General features: G+C 42.0%; 1 protein-coding gene across 1 annotated transcript; it reads left to right on the top strand.

The window, feature by feature from the left end:
* The first annotated feature begins 5,984 nt into the window (after positions 1 to 5,984).
* Positions 5,985 to 22,853, top strand: EREG (epiregulin). The gene is made up of 5 exons (XM_044303110.1): positions 5,985 to 6,388; positions 18,776 to 18,859; positions 19,284 to 19,407; positions 20,234 to 20,380; positions 21,273 to 22,853. Exons 1-5 carry the CDS (start codon positions 6,346 to 6,348, stop codon positions 21,337 to 21,339), a joined length of 465 nt encoding a protein of 154 aa, XP_044159045.1. The 5' UTR covers positions 5,985 to 6,345; the 3' UTR covers positions 21,340 to 22,853.
* The last annotated feature ends 364 nt before the right edge of the window (positions 22,854 to 23,217 follow it).

Below are 23,217 nucleotides of genomic sequence, written 5' to 3'. Positions count from 1 at the left end.
ATAAATCGCAGTATAGGGATTATAAGTACACAAAAAAAAAAAACTGTTTAGTGGGGTGACAGAAGCCCTTTAACAGTGATTTCCACAACACTCCGTCCCCTTAACAGTGGCCTCTACAGCAATCCCCTTAAGATTGACCTGCATAGCGAACCGTCCCCTCCACAATAGCCTGCCCCTAGGGTGGCCAGAGGTCCAGTTTTAGGCCGGACAGTCCAGCTTTCAGACTCCCTGTCCTCTGTCCGGCGCAGGGCCTGGACGGACACAGGGTTGTTCTTTTGAACAGCTCACTCTCAGACAGCAGCACTGTGCTGTCTGAGCATGAGCTGCAAGGAGAAAGTCACCGTCCTTCCCACCCCTGCAGCTGACAGAAGTTGATTTTTACCTTCATTTATTCAATCCCTGTCAGCTGCTGAGTAGGAGGGGGAGTGGCCTTACCGAATTGGGGTGTGGCTTAGCGGGGCCTGGGGGGGTTACGTCCATCTACCTGCCCTCTGAACTGTGACCTCCACAGCACTCCACTCCCTTAACATTGTCATCCACAGTGCCCTGCCCCTTTAAAGCTGACCTGCAGCAGTGAAGAAAAATGGCTGGGTTGTTATGGAAACTTGGTGTAAAACTGTGTGTATGTGGAGACTAAGGAACTGCGAGCTTCTATTGGCTGATAAGGGACATGTGACCTTGTGTAAGGCAGTTGGAATATGAAGTTGGGATATGAAGAGAAAGACCTGCAGGCTTCTATTGGCTAATGTAGGTCATGTGATGTGCCCTATTTGGGAGGGGGGGGGGCTTTATATATTAGATAAGGTGCTTTTGTATACTCTAACCTCATTTAAAGCGCACTTTTGGTATCATTATGTGCATTTCTGATCATAAGAAAATGTGGTGTGCACCATATGGACTGAGGCACAAAGTGCCTAAGGGACCATTTCCAATCTTTCAAAGAGCCCATACCAGCCTGTTCAAAGAGCCCAGTACCTCCGACCTAACTCTGTGCAACATCATCAATGTCCTCTCTGCATGCCTGTGATGTCACCTCTCCACTGTGTCCACATCCTGCGCAGGTTCAGACTGCGCAGGTTCAGACAGTACATGCGCGGTACATATAGTGAGGCCAATGCCCACAGTATGTACTGTTTTGCACATGTCCAGGCAGACTGCTAATCTGCGCCTGCAAAGGACTTAACGGGAAGGCGACATCACAGGCAGAGGGGGAGGGCATTGGTGATGTCGCACAAAGTTAGAAGGGGAGGGTTACTGGGGGCTAGAGAAAAGATTGGCTTGGGCTCTTTGAAAGTTTGGTAATGCCCTCCTGAGCACTTTGTGACTTATTTACATATAGTACAAACTTTATTTTTACGCAATCAGAAATGCACATAAAGATACCAAAGGTATGCTTTAAATGATGTTTGAGTGCACAACAGCACCTCAGCATTAGGCCTCATGCACACAACAGTTTATTTTCACGGTCCGCAAAAACGGGGTCCGTAGGTCCGTGATCCGTGACCGTTTTTTCGTCCGTGGGTCTTCCTTGTTTTTTGGAGGATCCACGGACATGAAAAATGAAAAAAAAATCTAAGTCAAGTTTGCCATTGAAATGATAGGAAAAAACGGACACGGATCACGGACACGGATCACGGACACGGATGACAATCTTGTGTGCATCCGTGATTTTTCACGGACCCATTGACTTGAATGGGTCCGTGAACCGTTGGCCGTGAAAATAATAGGACAGGTCTTATTTTTTTCACGGCCAGGAAACACGGATCACGGATGCGGCTGCCAAACGGTGCATTTTCCGATTTTTCCACTGACCCATTGAAAGTCAATGGGTCCGCGAAAAAAAAACGGAAAACGGCACAATGGCCACGGATGCACACAACGGTCGTGTGCATGAGGCCTAAGTTATATAGGTGGAATATTGGCAACAGATTCCCTTTAAGCCCTTCCTTTATGCACCTGCCAATGGAATTTGCAGTTTAAGGCTCCTTTCACACTAGCGTTCGCTGGTCCGCTCGTGAGCTCCGTTTGAAGGAGCTCACGAGCGGACCCGAACGCAGCCGTCCAGCCCTGATGCAGTCTGAATGGAGCGGATCCGCTCAGACTGCATCAGTCTGGCGGCGTTCAGCCTCCGCTCCGCTCGCCTCCGCACGGACAGGCGGACAGCTGAACGCTGCTTGCAGCGTTCGGGTGTCCGCCTGGCCGTGCGGAGGCGTGCGGATCCGTGCGGATCCGTCCAGACTTACAATGTAAGTCAATGGGGACGGATCCGTTTGAAGATGCCACAATGTGGCTCAATCTTCAAGCGGATCCGTCCCCCATTGACTTTACATTGAAAGTCTGGACGGATCCGTCCGAGGCTATTTTCACACTTAGCTTTTTTTTTTTCCATTTTAATGCAGACGGATCCGTTCTGAACGGAGCCTCCGTCTGCATTATTATGAGCGGATCCGTTCAGAACGGATCCGCCCGAACGCTAGTGTGAAAGTAGCCTAAATGGTCTGTTTCCATATGATCCAAGGGAAACACTAGAGCAATGATCAACCTCCACACTGGAACTCAACTTTTCCAGCAGTAAGAACCTCTATGAGTAATGGATTTACATAAATATGGACATTTGCACCTCCTAAATATGTCACCTATGGAATGGTATCTCTTCCATTTAAGGCAGAGCTTGTTAGATGGCAGTTCATCTCTAGATGTTGACTCCTAACTGTATCACCCCCAAAATGCATAGAGGGACATTTATCAAATCTGCTACGCTAGTATTGTGGCCCAAAAATGTCATAAGTAATGCCCGGGTGCAACATTTAGTGCATATTTTTGTGACATTTGGTTGAATTATGTGGCATTTTATGAGCCTCGCCACTTTCAGAAGTGGAGTGAAAAGTAGGTTAGGATTACAGATTAAAAAACTTTTTTGTCTCATTTATGATGTGCGACATTTTAAAAACATCACATCTCCATGTCAGACAACCCCCTGGTGTTCTTTTACAGCAAAAAGCTGCCATATTGCTATTCCCCACAAAAAGTTACAATGTTCTTGCACCTTACTGGGTCCCCTCAACTTCTGTGCCCCATATAAAGTGCTAAGGTTGGTATGGCTATAGCTATGCCCATGCTGCCATCAGTGCTTTCTGTGCCCCATAGAGCCAGGGCCCCCCAATACCACTCCTTCTATTCTGATCCTCCCCCACGGATAGGAGACCTGACATGTACAGTAAATTTCTAGACACAAAAGGACTTTAAGGCAAAAAGGGTAAATTATATTTTCATTTTAGGCTACTTTCACACTAGCAGGACAGACCTCCGGCAGGCTATTCCGTCGGGTGAACAGCTTGTCAGATCCATCCTGCCGCTAGTAACCGTGTACCCCTGGACTGCCGCTCCGTCCCCATTGACTATAATTGGGCCGGGGGCGGAGTTCCGGTGAGGCATGGCAGCGCACAGCGAGAGGCTGCCGGAATTAATGTTGGACATGTCGTAGTTTTTTGTCGTAGCCTCTCGCCGTGCCTCGCCGGAACTCTGCCCCGCCCCCATTATAGTCAATTGGGACGGAGCGGCAGTCTGGAGGCACACGGTCACTAGCGGCAGGACGGATCCGACAGGCTGTTCACCCGACGAGATAGCCTGCCGGAGGTCCGTGCCGCTAGTGTGAAAGTACCCTTAGGAGGATGTTACAGGGTGTCTGTGAGAGGAAGGTTGAGAGGGACAGAGGGGAGACACAATGTGGCAAGGGCTCTGAGGGGAGGTGAGTCACGGCAACATGGCAGGGCTTCTGTGAGGAGAGATCCAAGGTACATGGGATGCTGTGGATGGGCAGAGTAGGTGGCAGGGATGGGATTAGGGGGCACTGTAGTTGGCAGAGGCTTTATGCTGGGTGGCAGAGTATGTGGCAGAGGTTCTGTAAGTGGTGGGTTTGGGAAGGGGGCACAAAGTGACTGAGAAAAGGACTAACCATAAAATAAGCTGCAGTTTATAACACAAGAGGGCCTCAGCAGAAGTGCGGCCCACTTTCTCATGGCAATACCAGCTTTGATGCCAGCCTTATATCAAACATCAGAAGAATAAAGAAAAGTGTGCTCACCATGTTATAGCAGAGTTGACATTTTTAGGGCCATTTGATACATGCCGTGGTGGTCAAACCTCATGTTGGCTTTAATGAGAAAAGTCCAGCGCAATCCCAACAAAATCCAGGCTTCATTAATTCAGGGTCCATTCACACATCTGCAAAAAGGGTCCGCATCCGTTACGCAATTCTGCGGAACAGGTGCGGACCCATTCATTTACAATGGGGCCGGAATGTGCTGTCCGCATCCGCATTTGCGGATCCGCACTTCTGTTCCGCCAAAAATTCGAACATGTCCTATTCTTGTCCACAATTGCAGACAAGAAAAGGCATTTTCTATGAGAGTGCCGGCGATGTGCGGTCCGCAAAATGCGGAACGCACATTGCCGCTGTCTGTGTTTTGCGGATCCGCAATTTGCGAATCTGCAAAACACATACAGATGTGTGAATGGACTCTTATTAAAAGCAAAAAATAAAACGTGCTGTAGATGTAAAGAAAAACTCAGTAGTTCTTGACTAAAAACTACTCAGTACGAAATGCGTAAGCATCTTACAGGCTTTTAATTCTCTGCATCTACAGCAGGTTTGATTTAGTTTGCAATAAGCCCGGAGTGGTCTGAAATGACAGAGACTAGCACTGCAGAGGAAGTGATATACAAGTTGCTGCTTGCTCATAAGTCACTGCCTGGCAGAGAGCAGCAACGCAGGAGCCAAAGGAAGAATTTTTTCTATATTTTATGTTAAAATTGGTCATAGTGGATGACACTGTTAAAAGGGCATGTATGCGTTTGAGCGCCCTTTTAGACAGTACATACTCAGCATAAAAAGATGAGCACGCTTGTAAAAACATTACGGGAGACTTATCAAAACTGGTGTAAAGGAAAACTGGCTTAGTTGCCCATAGCAACCAATTAGATTCTATGTTTCATTTTTCAGAGCTTCTTTGGAAAATGAAAGGTGGAATCTCATTGGTTGCTATGGGCAACTAAGCCAGTTTTCTATTGCACCGGAAGGCTACTGCACTACTGCAAGCATCATTGCCTTCTTAAACAGCTGATCGTCAGGGGTCCCCCACCGATTAGATACCGATGGTCTATCCAGAGGATAGGTCATCAGTTAAACAATCTCAGAAAACCCTTTTAAGGCAGCTATATACCCTATTCCTAATGCTCCCCCCCCCCCCCCCCCTCATACACATGCACAATTGGCTCAGGCGAGGGCGCATGTGTTCTCCTTGGGAAGAGGGGAAAAAGCTGCTGTCAGACACTTCCAGTGCCATCTTATCCACCATGATAACAAAGGATCAGGCATGTTGAATTCCAGCAGCCCAATCATTTCATTCTTTGACATCTTCCATTGCAGTCCCTCAAAAATCAATAGGTCCAGTCAACATTTAGAGCTCAATTTTCTCACAAGTATTACTATACAATGGTTGGTGAAAATATGCCAGGTCCTAGAATGCAAGCCGCCAGTGTAAGCTCTATGCAGACTTTGAACCCGCTAGGAGATTTTAGCTCTGAAGTCTGCAGAATTGAGAATGCAGCAGTGGAATATAATACTAGCTGTAATTGAAGTTCAGTACAAGATAAGTAATTCAAGGAATTTGGAAAGTTATTCTACTTTCTATGTAGGTTAATTCTTTGTAGACCATAAAAATGAAGTTCAAACTCTTGTCAGTACTGTTTATAGAGAGAATAGTGGCTGGTTTAATCAGAGATGTTAGGGTTGCGTCCATACTATTTTAAGGAAGAGTACTACGTTGTCCCTATTTGTTAAGAACTTTGGGAATTGGAAGAGTTAAGCAGTGGGTGAGTCCTTTACCTGGGTGTGGGAAATGTAGGTAGCAGGGACATGATGAAAGAGAAATACATTTCCTTCACTACTTTATCTGTAACCTATAAGAATTTACTGCTCTCATTAAACATGTGGGATCAGATGATTTATTTTGGCTTAAGAAAGTAACTTCCGCCTGGTGGGCTGAAGAAAAGAGGAATGAGTGGGATAAAAAAATCTCCTCCTCCTGTCTTTTGCGTCTACAGTGGAGAATGAGCCAAACCAGTTATCTAGCAGGACTGGTTATATAAATGAGGCTCAGAGGTCAGCTGAAGAATTAAGAGTAACATTCCAAGGTGAGAGGGAAACACCTGAAGACTATACTCTGTTAGTCATTCCTCTGAGTACTGCAGCAGTATACTAACGCTCTCCCAAGCCTGCAGTACCAAGAGTTTGACAGCTTTCAAGATCAAGAACTCTCCAAGCTCTCACGACCAGCTGCCGGCATGAATTGTTGGAGAAGGATTTCCAGTTCACTAGTCCTCTTATGTGAGTAGAAATTATTATTGTCTTTCTATGTACGCTGTTTTCAACATAAAATCCTGAACTACATTGCTATAGTCAAAGTGCATTCATTTATAATTGTACAGCATCACAAGGGGTCCCAAATTTCTGACCCCATAAGCTGTAGCTCGTGATATTGTTATAGCACTGTTCTCTTCCTTCGATATGGTTATAGCTTCCAGATCACCGAGACACATGGCAAAATGTCTGATTGACGTATTACATGTTTATCAATTACATTTAGCCTTGACACAGTGAAATTATAAATCAATACAAACGCGTTGTGTTACTGTAGATGCCCTCTGTCCATTATTATACAATTCCACAAATAATATTCTTGAGGATCCTCCTTGAAGTAAAACAAATTCAATATAAATTGGACAATAGATTGTGTAATAATGTATTTTAATATTATAAAGATTCCCATTATTAATAATGATACTCATTAGAGTGATTATATTAAATGTATCTGTTGGGCCTGTCGCATTTTGTGATACGTTTTTGCATTTCCCAGGTGATTAGTGCCATAGGTGTCTAGCAGCCTCTCGCCCATCGAATCCCCATAGACATAACATGCATGTTTGGCCGCGTGAGGCATCAGGGCTGTTAGCTGTAGCTTAGAGGTTTCTTGTTTGACAGCTATACAATATGTATGGCCACCTCTAATTTTGCAATACTACATAATATTTCACCAGTAATTCAATTATCACAATAAAGTTTCATAATGCTGACATCATGATCTGTTAATCCAGTAACAATGCTATGTATAGCACTGTCAGTGAAACTAGGTGATATGGATTGCCGTAAGACTTTTTTGACTATGGGAAAAAGTAGATGACTAGGCTTGGTGACAGCTCTGACATATGAGCATGTAAATAGATTAATTATCCCTTGTAAGATTTCACTCCCTGCTTTATTATGAGGCATCTTTAAGCAACCATTTTCTTTGATTAAAAATATAATTCTACAAAATAAGCTTGTAATAATTAGTCTACATAAAATATGCATCTACAAGTTACATGTCAAGGGCTATGGTGGTTTGTTAGCGCTCTTGTCATGGGTATGAATCTGACCTGATTGACATCTGCATCGAACACTTAAACTGTGAATATGACAAAATACAAGAGTACTGTAAAATGGCTTGATATGTAATATAATAGTGTCCAATTCAGGCACTTATTACAGTGGGTCAATATAGTTACCACATCAAGAACCCATACGGTTGTATTGAACCGAACTTAGATCACCATAAAACCCTATGGTGAGCTTGAAAAGTATTGGCCCAGGTGTTATGCATATTACAGTTGCCAACTTTCCCAACTTAGCAGGGACAGTTACTAATTTTTGGAAACAGTCCCATCAAATTCGGGCATGAAAATGGACAGTGCTGGTGTAAGCCCCACCATAGGCAATTTGTGGGTTGGTTTGGGGGTTTTCCCAAAGCAGAGCCTACATGTCCTAAATCTACCATCAATAATAATGGTAAGTGTGACCATTAGGGTAACATGGACTATAAACTGCAGCTGTATAGCAACTTTTTTAATTAGGCCTTAATTCTCAACTATCCATAATTCTAATGGAAATAAAAAAAAGAAAAACATCAAATGATCTTCAGGTAGTGACAAAACTATATGGTTTGCAGATGTAGTAATTCAACAGGGTTTCAACATCTTGATTGGCCCCAATACCAAGCTACCTAGAAAAGCTGGGTTAGACAAAAAGTGAGGTAAAATAATCTATTCATGCTTCATGGAGCATACAACATACAACTGAATACATTTGGTTAGATTTATCAATGATGTCTAAAATTTAGGCAGGGCAAAATTAGACTAGACAGTCTAAAAATGCACCAGATTTACCATGGGGTGGTTGATGCTGGATGATAAATCTGGCACACCTATAGATTGTCTAGTCTAGTTTATACCACTTATTCGCTTACTTTGCTCCATATTTGTGTCCCAAGATGTTGTGTGGCAGAAAAAGAATATGATACTCTTACTAAATGTAGTGTAAGACATGGGGATTCATAATCATGGACCGCCGAAATAGGGCATACTTCCATGGTGTCACCACATACTCACAGTCCGTGGAAAACCAATGAGGTGTGGAGGCACACATTAAAGTCAATGGATAGGTGAATGCTCCATAGAGACCATGGACAGCCCACGTCCGCAATTCACTGGCGTGTGAAAGTGACAGAACTCTGCCCACTATATAAATTTATTGTACATAATATTAATGTAGCATGTTAAGTCATTAGTGATTAGTTGGGAAGACCCAAGAATAGCTTTAGCACTGGGGTTTTGGTGATCCAATAGAAGTTTGTGGTGGCATCTTGTCTTCTACAATGATGTTGCACACCTAGAGCTTACATGTTTCTACATTGATATTGGACAAGCATGGAATCCTTAGGAGCCTTAAATATCAATGATGCAATAACTTGCAAAGTCATTGGTGTGAACAGAAGATTAGAGGAAATGAACAGGTTTTTAGTGATTGATCAGCCAGGAAAGAAATTTGGAGGTTAAGATTAGGTGTTATGTGCCTATGTATTACTCTTTTATAGATATGGAGACAATGCAGAAAATGCTTGTAATCTGATCTACCTGGACTGCAGGTAGGTGATATTCAGGAGTGCCCTGTTTATCTCACATTCCTCAGTATAATAAACTAGAAGAACTAGAGCCAACTTACCAGCAACTGAATGGGAACCTGAACCCTCCCCATACGACATAGCATTTTCAAGAAGCTGAAGTTATATTAGAACAAACATCGGCAACATCCTGTTGTAGCTGCTGTTGGACTACATTTCTAATGACAGACAGGTATTTGGAAATGTTAGTTGGCTGAAAGCATGTGAAAAGTTTACCTATCCCTCCCATTAAAACAAAGGAAAAGGGTTACACAAAAAATGTCTGAGATCCAGAATGAGCCAGATTACTAAACCTAGCTACATTTTTGGACACTGTTGTTCATAATTATATGTTGCAAATTACATTTCTAACCAAACCCATATTAAATATAAGCTACCATAGTTTCTGTTTTCCTGGTGGCTTTTTTTTTATTCACAGATGAACAGACATCTCAACAAGTATCCATGTCATGTCCTCTTTTTTTGTATTTCGCAACTGGCATACAAGGAGTACACTCTGTAGTTCAGGTTTTTCAACCCTATTTTCTATGTGCCTGTGTAGGAAATTAACATGTAATAAAGTAGAGTCTACGAGGACATAAGTGTCAATAGGAGTGCTCTCAAAAAAGCTTCTAACATTCACCATTGACCATCAGGCTGTAGTAAAGAGGCCTTTAAGAAATTACCTGCATGCACATCTCTGATCATTAGGGGGTTGATGACCTGTGGTCTAGAATGTGGTATATTTACAGCACCTTATGTGACAGAGAGAGTATTGGTAACTCTTTTGTTCTCAATTAGATAAGCCGCCATCAGAGGTGTCTGGCAGTAGCTTAAGGCCTCTTTTTTTGTAGCTACCAATCACCCAATGAACAAGAAAATACATGTTGGTTGGATAGTCATAACGCATACCAAAATCATTGTTTGCCGGCAGCATACTGCCCTACATAACCAGGAATCTGTTACCAGCAAGCAATGAATCTGTATGGGGTGAGCAATCGCTACTGTAGCTCTCGCCTCTACATAACAATAGGCAATTATTAATAACTCAATAATTATCAATAATTGCCCTGTCAGTCAGCCTGCATAAGTAAAAGGACTTTAAAAGGGTTTTCCGGGATTTTGATATTGATGGCCTATCCTCAGAATAGGTAATCAATATCAGATTTATGGAGGTCCGATTCCCGGCACCCCCGCCAATCAGCTGTATGAAGAGGCCACAGAACTCCATGAGCACTTGGGGCTCTTCCTAGGCCATGTGACATCATGTTCATCAGTCACATAACCTACCGTAGGCGCATCACAGTGACATTCAAGTAAATGGGGCTGAGCTGCAATACCAAGCGGCCCAGAGAGCACCATGGTTTTCTCAAAACAGCTGGGAGACAGGCACCTGCTGATCTTATACTGATGACCTATCCTGATAATAGGCCATCAATATGAAATCCTGGAGAATCTATTTAATTTCCCTCTCCACACTCAGAACATATGCACACTTGGCCGATTATGCATGCATATGGGAAGGATGGGAGATAACTGCTGGCTGAACATTTCAGCCAACAGCTATTTCACGTATGTGGCCACACTTAGGGCCCTATACATGGGCCAACAGTCAGGGAAATGATTGGGAATGAACAGTTTATTCAGTTGCATTCACATGCAGCAATCATTCCCTCTGTATGGTGAATGACTGATCGCTACCATTTATGCAGGTCGATGTACTGCCCACAAATAATGATTGTTGGTGCCGCATGAAAGATGCGATGATGAAAAAGCATTTGCTTGTTTATCGGGTGATTATCGGTACCTTCACACAGGACAAGTATCGGAAGCATTTGTATGAATGTTTGTCCTCGATGATTATTCCCTATAAAACGGCCCTTAGTTCATTTCTGATCTGATCTTCACGTTAAGATAGGCAATAAACCATAGTGTACAAAGTGCAGTGTGAGGGTAATTCAAAATTACTAGAAGACCGCTCCTGTTAACTGAGCTGCACAAGGTCAATTTGTCTTTTAGTTTATTATTAACCTGACAATTCACCATTTCACTTCTGATGTTAAAATGGTATTATCAAACGAATGCTGCATCCAAAGAGCTATGTACATAAAAGTAAAATTACCTGTAATTATCATTCAGATGCCACAGTCAATAGTGACTATGGCATCTGAATAGCAAGACCAAAAGAGGGGGCTCCATCTGTCCTCCAGTTGGGAGACAGGTAGTAAAGACCTCCAAGCAATGTTTTTTTAGTTTTTTTTTAAAGTAGTAAAATATACCAAAAACTATACGAATTTGGTATTGTCATACTTGCACGAACCAGCAGAATTGACTATGATAATTTGTGGTGGTCCAACGTAACTCCTGCTGATGGCTTAAAAAAAGTGGTAGTTGTACTAGAAATGCGTCATGCCCCTTTACCTCTTTTGATTCTACCTTGGCTATCTCCAGAGGCCAAATGGTCCTCCCATTATAGAAAATAACCAGCAAGACTTAAAATAGTATGGATTTTTGAGTCACTCTCAGCATGTCTAGCTGCTGTCTGAGCTGCACACAGTGGTTACTCTGGGTATTAGCTGGTGGTCATAATAATGTGACTCATGCGTGTATTTTTTCATCTTTGAGCAGAATTATGCTAAATACATACATATAGTGTGCTGCTCGATAATGCTGCATTGTGCCATGCTGCGGTCATGAAGTGTCCGTCTTCAACAACTAACAAAGATGGCTTTTCTCATGCTTTTTGCAATGTCATCATCACCATGTCTGAGCACATAGGGTGATTTACAATGGCAGGGATAGTGCGAACCAACTATTTTAAGATTAGTCTTATCAGTGCTTTCTCTATAGCGGTGCTAAGAGCTCTAATGCTCTGCTATTATAACCACATTCCACAAAACCACATCAGTGTTTGTTGTACTTTTGTGAATGGCATTCCACTCAGAAAATGGTGTTCAGTAAGAGCCCTATTCTGTAATGCTGGGAAAGATGATGTAACTCGCTGCTGATGCACCGTGTCAGCCATTCACTCACCACAGCCAGCTGGAAATGAATGTGCTTTATCCAAGAGGGTATATTTATGGCCCTTTTGCAATAGGTCATTTTTCTTATTTTGAGGCAGTTATTATTAAATATATATTGTTATGAAATATTGAATTTTTAACAAATTTGTTTTCAATTATTGACAGGTAGTTGATGTAACTTGTTCTTAACCATCTTATCATCTTTTGAGCTGTAAGTGTTCAAAGTCACTGACGCTTAAATCTATCTTTATAGAAGTATTTAAAAGATGAAAGGACAAAATATCAAGCACAGAGTGCTATCTGCATCACTGACGCTTCTAGATATGATCTGATATGCATGAGGAGGGGGCCTGATTGATTGGCCTGATTGCGTTTTGCCAACCCTTTCCTTAGATACACCAGTAATGTTAGATGCTTATTACAATAATCACTAATTATACTGTACTTACAGTGGATAAGAAAGTTTAAGTGTCCCTGTACCTTGAAAAAACTTTTGATATGTCATTGCAACATATCAAAGGTTTTGATTGCTATTGAGCTGAGACCCCCAACGATCAATAGATCAGTCTCTACGGGACTGCTGGAAATAACCGAGTATAGAAATTGACTATATCTGGCAGACCTATAGAGAATAAAAGGAGTAGCAACATGCAAGCTCAACCTGGTGATCCATTCATACACGGGCATGGGATCCCTGTTTTCCTCATCAGTAGGGGACTCCACTCATAAGATACTTATTTATAATGCTAGGGGATACATTTCTATCTTGGAACAACCCCTTTAAATTTGCATTATAAAATCATATTAAATGTAATTCAATTGTGTCCAGTTATTCTATAGAGCAGGGGTGCACAACCTGCGGCCCGGAGGCCACATGCGGCCCTTGATACCATTCTGTGCGGCCCCAACCATCTGGTAACAGACATGTATGCCTATGTCTTGTGGCTGCTCACATGTATTTTTCATGTATTTCTCCCATTAGATGGGAGTCCTGGAAGTGTAACTAGACATTAATGGTATATAATGTGTGTTTAATATGCCATAAGTACAATATTTCAGTTGGTAATACACCTTTAAATTTTAATTTCGGCCCTCATCATTGTTTCAGTCTAGCAATGTGGCCCCCAACCAGGAAACGTTGTGCACCCCTGCTATAGAGGAAATACAACATGGTATGAGGGCCATTCAGAGTTGGCCTGCTAGATAATCCTCAGGGGCCCGAGTTCTGACTGTCAGGAGAACTGGGTACAGAACCACTGCGCCAACCAACCGGTTCGACTTAGGGCTAGTCCTAAGGGCATTATCCTGGGAGTACCCTGGTTTTTACCCTTTAACCCCTATACAGGGATCTGGACTTCACTGCAGGGGATGCCACCAGGCCCCAACTTCTTGAAATAGTCCCAGTGCGGTTGGCTGCTGACTCATGTGGGTCAGAGACATCAGTGCAAAGCACCGAGATGTCAGGCAAAACTCGTAGTAAAGTAGAGGCAGAGGTCAGGACAGGCAGAGTATGTGTAAATCCATGAAACTAGTCAGGGAATGCAGCAGAGGGTAAATACATTAAACAGGCAAAGATCAGGTCAGGTAGCGGATGGTCAGAATTGACAAGCAAGCAGAGGTCAGTACATGGGCAGACAAACAGAACAGCACACCTTTAACCTGAACTAGCAATGCAGACAACCTAAACCTCAGGCACCCTCCCCTAATGTAAGGTATATCCTGGGTGATTAGGCATTGACTGGGTGCACACACAGTGGCCCTTAAAGAGCAGGACAACATGTGCGTGCCCTAGAGACAGATCAGGGAGACCTGACAGGGTTGACTTTAAAGCAGATCTTTTATCTAATTTTGTCTAACGATGGGGACTTATGGGGGTGCAAGTTTCCCAGTCGGTAATATACTAGCTGCCATTGCTGAGGGCCTTGGCAAAGACATAGATCTGACAATCATATAATCAAGGTAGCTTCTACGATGCCAGTTTTTATAGTTAAGCAATTAATGGGACAAGCTCTTGAACTTTGAGCAAAAACTGCTATAAAGTTGCATAAAGTTGCAGTCATGGGATTTGACAATCAGTCATATTAGTATGCAGGAGTAACAGTGGATGGGTGGGGGGTGTTAAGTCATTTATAGCACCTATCTATTTCTCATTGTGAACCTTCAAAGTGCTGACGACTCCACACAGGTGAAGCAAAACAGGGCTGGGTGCAAACTTTGATCTCACCTATTATGTGTAGGTCTGAGAAAACGCTGACAGTGCTACTATCATGTCAGCAAGGAGCAGCGGCTAATGCTGGCTTTTCTTAGATTGTTTTGTAATAATAAATTACATACAGACGTCTTTTCAACCCATTGCCATTTTAGTTGTATAGACTACAATTCTACATTAAAGGGATTTTCTGACTTACATCAACATCCTTTAAAATAAGCATTTATGAACATAGCTGCAATTTTATCTATTCCTTTTACTATATATTATCTATTGCTCTTATCTTCCATTCTGGGCTGTGGTCACATGACCATTTCCATACATTTCCTGTGATATTATGTCCATAGGCATGTCAAAAGAGCAACAGGGGCAGTGATAGGGGAGTATCTATGTAACTGGCTGGGTGGGAGGAGCTATAAACTAGCTGGGTGTTGTTAGAGGCGGGGCTGGAGCTGTGGTAGAGAAAAGAGAAGTGCATCATGGGTTTGGTTGGATACAGGAACAGGAAGTGCTACATACAGGATGGAAACAAACCAGAGTGATTTCTTTAAATGGTGAAAACAGGTAAAGAGAGACCAAATTGTGAAAAGAAAAAAATAAGCAACTCATAAAGGCAACGAGAAAACTCACATTGCTCTATATCAGGGATGTCCAGCCTGTGGCCCTCCTCTAGCTTTTGCAAAACTACAACTCCCTGCATGCCCGGACAGCCTACAGCTCTCTGCCTGCAGCAGGGCATGGTGGGAGTTGTAGTTTTGCAACAGCTGGAGGAGGGCCGCAGGTTGAGCATCCCTGCTCTATATAATTCCGTCTTATCAAGTGTTAATATCTTAACACTCTCATTTTTGCTGGTGTCAACTCATCAACCTATATTATGCTGCGTTGTTGGAAAAAGTACCTTTGTACTTCACTGTAGACTGTGTCATCATGTCACCTTGTTCAATTGCTTTCCCCATTTCCCATGACTTCAATGTTCTTTCTAGTGTGTAAGCCAGTGATGAATTGTGGAAAAACAAAGTGAACATTGCAATGAAGCACGCGCATGAAAAGCCTAGGGTACATTAGGGAGCTATGGGAATAGAGCGAGGTTATGTTCGCATCAGAATGTCAGCAAACCTGTTACATAGTGTATGCATTAGCAGCCTGCTAAGTGCATGAACCGGATGTATGCACCTGTATGTCTGTGACGTAACATACTATGTCTGCCATAGACTCCCATTGAAGGGATTCTCATGGGATTTGCATATTGATGGCATATCTTTAGGACAAAGTCATCAATGTCAGATTGGTGGGGGGTCGGATTCCAGGCACCCGTGGCAGCTATTCTGCAGTAGCACTGAAGTTAATGGAAGCAAGGCTGCAGTTACAAGCTCTGTCCACTACACACTGGATGGAGCTGTCTAGTTCTCGCACCCATAAAACAGCTGATTGGTGGGGACCCCTACCATGTCAACAATTGAAGTGGGTCACGTGACCGTTGCCGCCAATGACTGCCGCTGCAGTCCCGTGTCACCCAAGCCTCATATCAATTAGTCATGTGAAGTGTGGGCGACGCATCACCTCTGCGGCCAGTCATTGACTGACGTGGTCACGTGATTGCGTCAAACCGAATGTTGACACAGGGAGACTTAGCCCCTTTAAGTGTGTTCGACAGTGCTGTTCAATACAGTTGAGGCAATGGTATACTAATGTATATCAGCCAAACATATGTCCAATGGGTATTCTTGTAAAGTAGTCCTTGTATGTGTAGGATGAAATTTCTGGCATATACACTGACATAATAGTTATGTAGTTTCCCACTAGCGTTAGACATCTCCGGCAGGCTGTTCCGGCAGGGAGAAGCCTGCCGGAGATGTCTAGAACCTGCACTGATGGATGCTACCCAATGCAGGAAGATCCGTCAGGCTGTTCCTTGAAACTATGAAACTAGCCTTATAGTGCTTGAAAACATCATACATCTTTGAGTGTCAAGCATTATGTAAAGAAGGAAATATACTTATTATAATCCAACAATTACTGATTAAAATTCTATTGCCCACAGGTATTCCATGTTCAAATACAGGACAGGCTATAGAAAGTATGCAAAGGAAATCTTGGCCTTAAAGTTAATACATGAACAAACAAAGTACTGATAAACATCTCCCATTGTAACTATGGAGAGTATGTTATTGGTTACAAAGCATGGAGCCAGTGTTTGCTCTGGACTAAGCAGACTTGGACATTGGCTTGCCAAAACATGAGCACTATTTTGCACTCTGATGGCCATGGGTATCAGGTATTAAATAGGTTGTCTAGAATTTTAAAATGCATTACCAAAAGCAATGAATGTGGCAAATATAAAACAATAACTAACATTCTCCTGGTGAATCCCCTGCCGCTCCAGATCTGGCCTCTGTTGACTTATCCTATAGTGATGATGTGCTGAACACGTACGTGCACATGACCACTGCAACCAATCACTGGCCTCAGCAGAATCGTATGTAAATGAAAGAATTATCACTGAGGCTAGTGGTCACAGCAGGCACGTCATCACTGCAAGACAAGTCAACAAAGTCCAGAGGAGAGCAGCACTTACAAAGTGAGAATGTTTTTTTTTAATTTTACATTCCCAGCTTTTAGCATTTTGTTTTCATTCCTGGACACTCTTTAAATAATATAAAGTAAACTTATGCATTAGTGACATTTATCACATCAGGACAGCAAATTACTGAGAAATGAAAACATATAAGATAATGTGGGTTTTCTCAATATTCTAGCTAAATATAATATGACCATTAAGACATACACTTAGAAATAAATAGGAGGACAAACATGCATCATTAAGCCTGTTATAGAATAGACTAGAATGGATTGTTTCTAGCTGCCAAGCTACGTAGGGGAGAAGAGAGCTGGGTAGTCACTTCATTACACTGCGCCCCATACAATACAGTGGTGGGTGACTGTCAGGCTGCTCAGCCAGAGAGCATATCTCACATAGGACATCTTCATTACTATCAATTACAGAGCAGGACCTCTGCTCTACAATAGATGGGAATGATGCAATCGTGCCTACGATGTGCCGTCATGGCTGAGCAGTCTGAGAGGAAGAGGAAGCATGATCACACCCCTCTTCCTTATTCCTGTCAGGTCACTCAGCCATGACAGCATATTGTACGCAGGAAAACATCATTATACCATCTAGAGTTCACGCTAATGAAGGAAGTCCTGTGCGAGATATGCTGTCATGGCTGGGAAAAGGGATGCGATCATGCTTCCTGTTCCTCTCAGACTGCCCAGCCATGATGGCATATTACAGGAAGGATTGCATTACCATAAAGAAACTGACACACAGACCAAACACATATCCTTCACAGACATCTTCACAGAGGAACCACTGACCATCCTGTATTCAGAATTGCGGGTTACCATTCAGACACCTTCCTTGGATTTTTGGAAGTAATATTAAAAGTGACACAGGAAATTATTCAAGATAAAAGACTAATGAAATGATCTGTATAATGGGGGATGACTTAGTACAGTGTACAATCAAAACCACTATTTCCTGGAACATAATTAAACACGTAAAAGCAAATATTTCTTCAAGACACCCGGGGGCAGCCAGATGTTTCAACAGAGGAAAGTGGTCATATGCATGTTAATGAGAAGTATGTTAAGACCTGCTTTCACTCGTGTATTTACTTGCCACATTTCCTCACACTTTTGCTTATCTTCCTAGAGAAGTCAGAGCAGCATAGTGTAGTTGTGTTTGTTTTTGTAGCTTGTTGGAAACCAGGAGTTTGAGGATGTGATAACTGCAGTGGCACTCCCACAGTCTATGACTAGGTATATGACACGGACAAATATTGAATTTGTCACACATCATGGGCTGACACCAAGCTTCCAATTGCAAAGTCAAATTTTCTTAGCAAATAACGACGGAGTGCTTGATGCCATGAGCCTGACGATCCAATATTGGTATGCAGGTTCATTTATGGGCTCGTGTATTTTCCGACCTTTGTGTTCAAAAGTATAAAAATTTAATTTCACTACATTTTCAAGGGATGGTGCAAAATTTGAAAAAGGGTATTTTATTTTACCCGACCCGCCACCACTCTTGTCAATGGGCTGTGTCTGGTATTGTGAGTTTCACACCAGCATTAGGAGACTTTTAGCAGGCTGTTCTCTGGATTCGGCATAGCCGGATAGTGCCGCCTTCCCACCAGACCCCTATGACTATTATGGTAACTAGCGGAGATCCGGCCTCTCCCAGACATATATACTGTATATCCAGGGATATGGACGGACAAAAACTGTAGCATGCAGCAACTTTTGTCTGGCCTAACCCTGGCATAGGGAGCGGCCAGATCTCCACCAGTTCCCATTATAGTCAATGGGGTCTGGCAGGCAGGCGGAACCAGTGAACTCCTGCCGGTTCTTATGGTAAACCAACATCTGTTTTTTATTTTTTGTTTCAATGAATTGCCACTGACTTAAAATAATGTTTATGTTTTTCTTTATATGTTTTGTAGGTATCCATATTCTACAGATTGTATGGTGTGAGACAACAGTTTCTCCTTCATGCAAACGTGGAGAAAATTGCACAACTGCTTTAAGTAAGATATACATTTTCTTTCATGACATCAGTATACAATAGGCGCCTATATAAAATAATTTATGAAACCACCTGTATACTTCTAATAGTTTAAAGATCAGGAGAGCTGTAAATGGTCCACTGTGGACAACCATGTCTAATATGAAGCATTAGGGAATGCTTGGCAGATGAGGGAGCATTCAGCACTGCCCAAAGCTCTAGAAGAAGCTAATCAAGTAGGCCAAACCTATCTGATTGATATGCCAAAAGGTCTAACGTATTGGGACCATCGACTATGACTTATGTCACAGGTTAAGAAGGATGGGCCATATTGAATTTGAACTTGCTGGATCCCTGATCCCGTGGCTCATTATAGCAACTGAAACTGAAATGTATTACAATCATAGAAATTTGCATGTATTTACTATGTTTTTGCTTTCTTTTAGTGCACACAACTGAAAGTCCAGGTTTGGGGGTGATGAGAATAGTCGAGTGTGCAGCAGATATACGCAAATACTGTGTAAATGGTCAATGCTTGTACCTGTTAGATGAGGATGAATACTACTGCAGGTATGCATATCTTGCCAATAGACATTAATTGTCATTAGATTCCTACAGGCTAGTCGTAAAGCTGCCCATTTCAGAAGGACCAGACAACCGGTATGGAAATGTCCCGACTTTCCCCCAACATGAGATGTCGGAGGAGAGCAAGATTGGGCTGTTGGATTCCAACATGCCTGATCCTTTGTTCATAGGGGAGATAACCCACCACCAGAGGTGTCTGGCAACGGTTTTGTCCCATCTCAGTGTTCAGACACCTGCATGCTTCTCTTGGTATGTAAGGGTAAGGGTGCATTCAAACGACCATATTGCGGAACGGATGCGGACCCATTTATTCATTTCAATAGGGCCAGAAAAGATGCAGACAGCATACTATGTGCTGTCCGCATCTTTTGTTATATTTTGTGGCCCCACAAAAAATGAAGAGCATGCCCTATGCTTGCCTGCAATCGCAGACAAGAATAAGCATTTCTATGATAGGACTGGCCATGTGCGTTCCGCAATTTGTGGACTGCAAAACACATACAGTCATGTGAATGTAGCCTAAGGGAGCAGAGTGTATTGCTAGCCTTAGGCCCAAAATTTTCCTTTCTGTGGAGGCTTTATGGAGATAAGTTCTCTTCAGTTTTCCAATCAGATTACCAAAGGAAATTAAGAAAAGGTCTGCCCCCATGCTCACTACAGAAAATTTCCAATAAATCCTAGCATGATTTCCTTCTGTTCTGAAAACAACAAAGCACTGATGATGGTATAAATGATAGCACATTCAATTATCGTACGTGTATCTAAAATTATTCTTTATTTTAAAGCACCATTATTTTCTTTTGTTTTTCAGGTGTGAATATGGTTATAGGGGTCTTCGATGTGCTGAGTCAGATTTAGTACGAGGACCAATGAATGATGAATACTTGGCACTCACTATCTTCTTAACAGCTCTGCTGCTTCTAGCAGTTGCACTAATAGTATTTTTTGCATATAAATGGTAAGTAGTGTCAGTATTATTTTTAATTGCATAACAGATACAATAAAGTTATTTTTGTATTTTCAGTTTTAATTCAAAAATCCCATAATTTATTTTTCCTTAAAGGGATTCTTCAGATTAGGAAGATATGGCAGCTTTTTCCCAGAAGGGCTCATTCAGAAGACACTCTATTTGTGTTTGCATCTGATGCAGACCCATTCATTTCAATAGGCCCACAAAAGATGCGGACAGCACACCGTCCATACTTCTGTACTGCGGTCCTGCAATTGCGGACAAGAATAGGCATTTCTATCATAATGGTTGGCCGTTCCGATGCACATGGCCGGTATCTGTGTTTTGTGGACTGCAAAACAGATATGGTTGTCTGAATGAGCCCTTAATGTTTTTACAAACGTATTGATAAATACTTTTATCGTTATAATAAAATGTTGCGGGAACATATCCTTAAAGGTTTTGCCTTGGCAAGCTCAGTATCTTTTAGATACTTGCAATGGGAATCATCTCGGTGATAAATTCAGTTGCTATGCACAATCTCTGAAAGCTTAGGCTACATAGTGTGATACTAAGTGGGGCTATATGTTTAGCTGTAATGTAGTAGTTCTTAACTGAATGAATATGCCTGGTGAATCTTTAGTCATAGTGACCACCCAAATCTAATTCAACTTGAAACCTAGTTCACCCATAGCATTCCTCAAGTCTTCTATACAATATGATTAGGGCAGAAGACCCAATATACCCATATCTTTACTGCCCTATGTAAAATGGTAAACTGGAGGGTAGAGTCTGCAAGATTTGTGTAGAATCATGTTGAAACTTGCAGTGCAACCTTTCACCGAGACCCTCTGGACTTGTCCAGCTATAAATACCTAACATTCTTCTTCTTTCTTTGTAGGTACTCACTTAAGAAATCAAGCCAACCCAACCAGAAATACAAAGAAGTTGGTACACAAAACTTATAGGATTCGAATGCAAGAGAAAATATATCGTCCGGATGGGCACGTGGGACCAGTCATGACAACTGCAGTGGCAGTTTGGACAAGTGGTGTCTGGTGGTGCTTAGCATACACAGTCCTTGACAATTCATGTAAATGTAGATAAAAAGCTATAGCACTCACCACTTAATAACATCTGATGCCTTATAATATGCAAATATAAAAAAGAGCAAGTGAGAGATGCAGTGATCAGAGATGGGCTTTCCTTTATATTTGGATACAATAAGGGGCCGGATGTTTCTAAGTGGTGAGAGCAGCAAGGTTGCTTCTACATTTACGTGAAGACATGTGCGAATCCTTGCAGTGTATCTAGATGCAAGGCAGAGTGCAACATACCCACCAAACCATGTAAATGATGGCTCACCTAATGGTGTTGTGATAAGCCACAACAACTGTAATGGCATGTAGTCAATTCTCCAGATCTGCTTCTTCATGGAGGTGCGGACCCGGAGCAGGTGCCTTAAAGGGTTTGACAACTTTTTGGCTACTGTTAATCAATGTGTATATAAGATGTTTATACAGAACTTACTAAAATAGCCTTTGTTGATATTCTGTGCCATTTTCTAAATTTCATAAGTCATGTCTCCTTGTTGGCCAAGTGTTTTGTGCTGTCCACATGGAGGTTCTGTCCATAAAATGGCTGCTTATGGAGGGTCATGTGACCAGGTAAATCCTTCAGTCTCCTGTATTCAGATACATTGCACCTGCCATCTGCACTTGCACTGTTGGGAGTTTAGTGAAGGTTCAATGACCATTTTATGGCCAGCACAGAAGATTTGCCCAACAAGGAAGTGGACACTGCTTATGAAGTCTAGCAAATGACACAGAATATCAACAAAGGCTATAATAGTAAGTGCCATATAGTCATCTTACATACACATTGGTCAACAGTAGCCAGAAAGTCGCCAACCCCCTTAAGATCCAAGTCTATGGATGGAACCAGCCAGGCTTCCAGAGATGCAGACAGTAAAGGAGAAAAAGATCACTGGTACCAATTAAGAATCCATATTTACAGTGTTTCGAGGTCCTGCCCCTTCTTCAGATACAAAAGAAAAGAAGGTGAAGGACCCCAAAATGTGTTTTATGTATGGACTTTTAATTACGTGGAGATCGATGATCTTTTTTCCTCTTCACTGTCTGATTTCCACAAGGCCCACAGAAAAACTCAAACTGCTGTGTTTGTGAGGGCCTTAACAGAAACATTAATTTCTATTATTCATTATTTATAAGTCATAGGTATCTATAATACACTGCAGGTCAACCATGAACGGTGTTATTTAAAAGTAGTGTTAATATTGTATATATTATTTCTGGCCAACCCATTATAAAACATATACCGTGCGCATTTTGTAGAGAGAATTTTGTATACCACATTTTATAAGAATATTTATGCACTTTTTATGTGTTCTATTTAAAAAATATTTTTGTAATGCTTGAAAGCTGGTGTAAATAATGTTTATGAATAAATATTAATATCATTCCATGATTTCTATGATTGTACAGAAATGTGGAGAATCTGTTCCTTAACTTATTGTTTAGATCTGGTGTAATTGGTCTTATAGCGAATATTTACTTATATCTGTATGTAGGGCGAGAGTTTGCAGCCTATATCTATGAAATATGCTGACTGTCAAGAATGCACCACTGTGAAATGAATTCACCATTAACTCTTTTTTTTTTTTTATTAGGATAAACAAATTATTTAAGTAAAGGGGTTATCCCATGAATAATGTAATGAAAATCATACATATGCTTCTAACAAAGCTAGAACCGGCCCTGTACCTCACATGGATCCAGAGATCTCCCCATTCATTGCTCCAATTGTTCTGCTAGATTTATTTCAAG

Source organism: Bufo gargarizans, chromosome 1 (genome assembly GCF_014858855.1).
Source record: "Bufo gargarizans isolate SCDJY-AF-19 chromosome 1, ASM1485885v1, whole genome shotgun sequence".
Classification (NCBI taxonomy): Eukaryota; Metazoa; Chordata; class Amphibia; order Anura; family Bufonidae; genus Bufo; species Bufo gargarizans.
The sequence above is the reverse complement of the archived record's forward strand: the minus strand, read 5'-3'. Positions and strand labels throughout refer to the sequence as shown.

Coding starts and splice junctions, on each gene's coding strand:
- EREG (XM_044303110.1), top strand. CDS start 6,346: ATGAATTGTTGGAGAAGGATTTCCAGTTCACTAGTCCTCTTAT. Junction 6,389..18,775: donor CAGTTCACTAGTCCTCTTAT/GTGAGTAGAAAT, acceptor TATGTTTTGTAG/GTATCCATATTCTACAGATT. Junction 18,860..19,283: donor AAATTGCACAACTGCTTTAA/GTAAGATATACA, acceptor GCTTTCTTTTAG/TGCACACAACTGAAAGTCCA.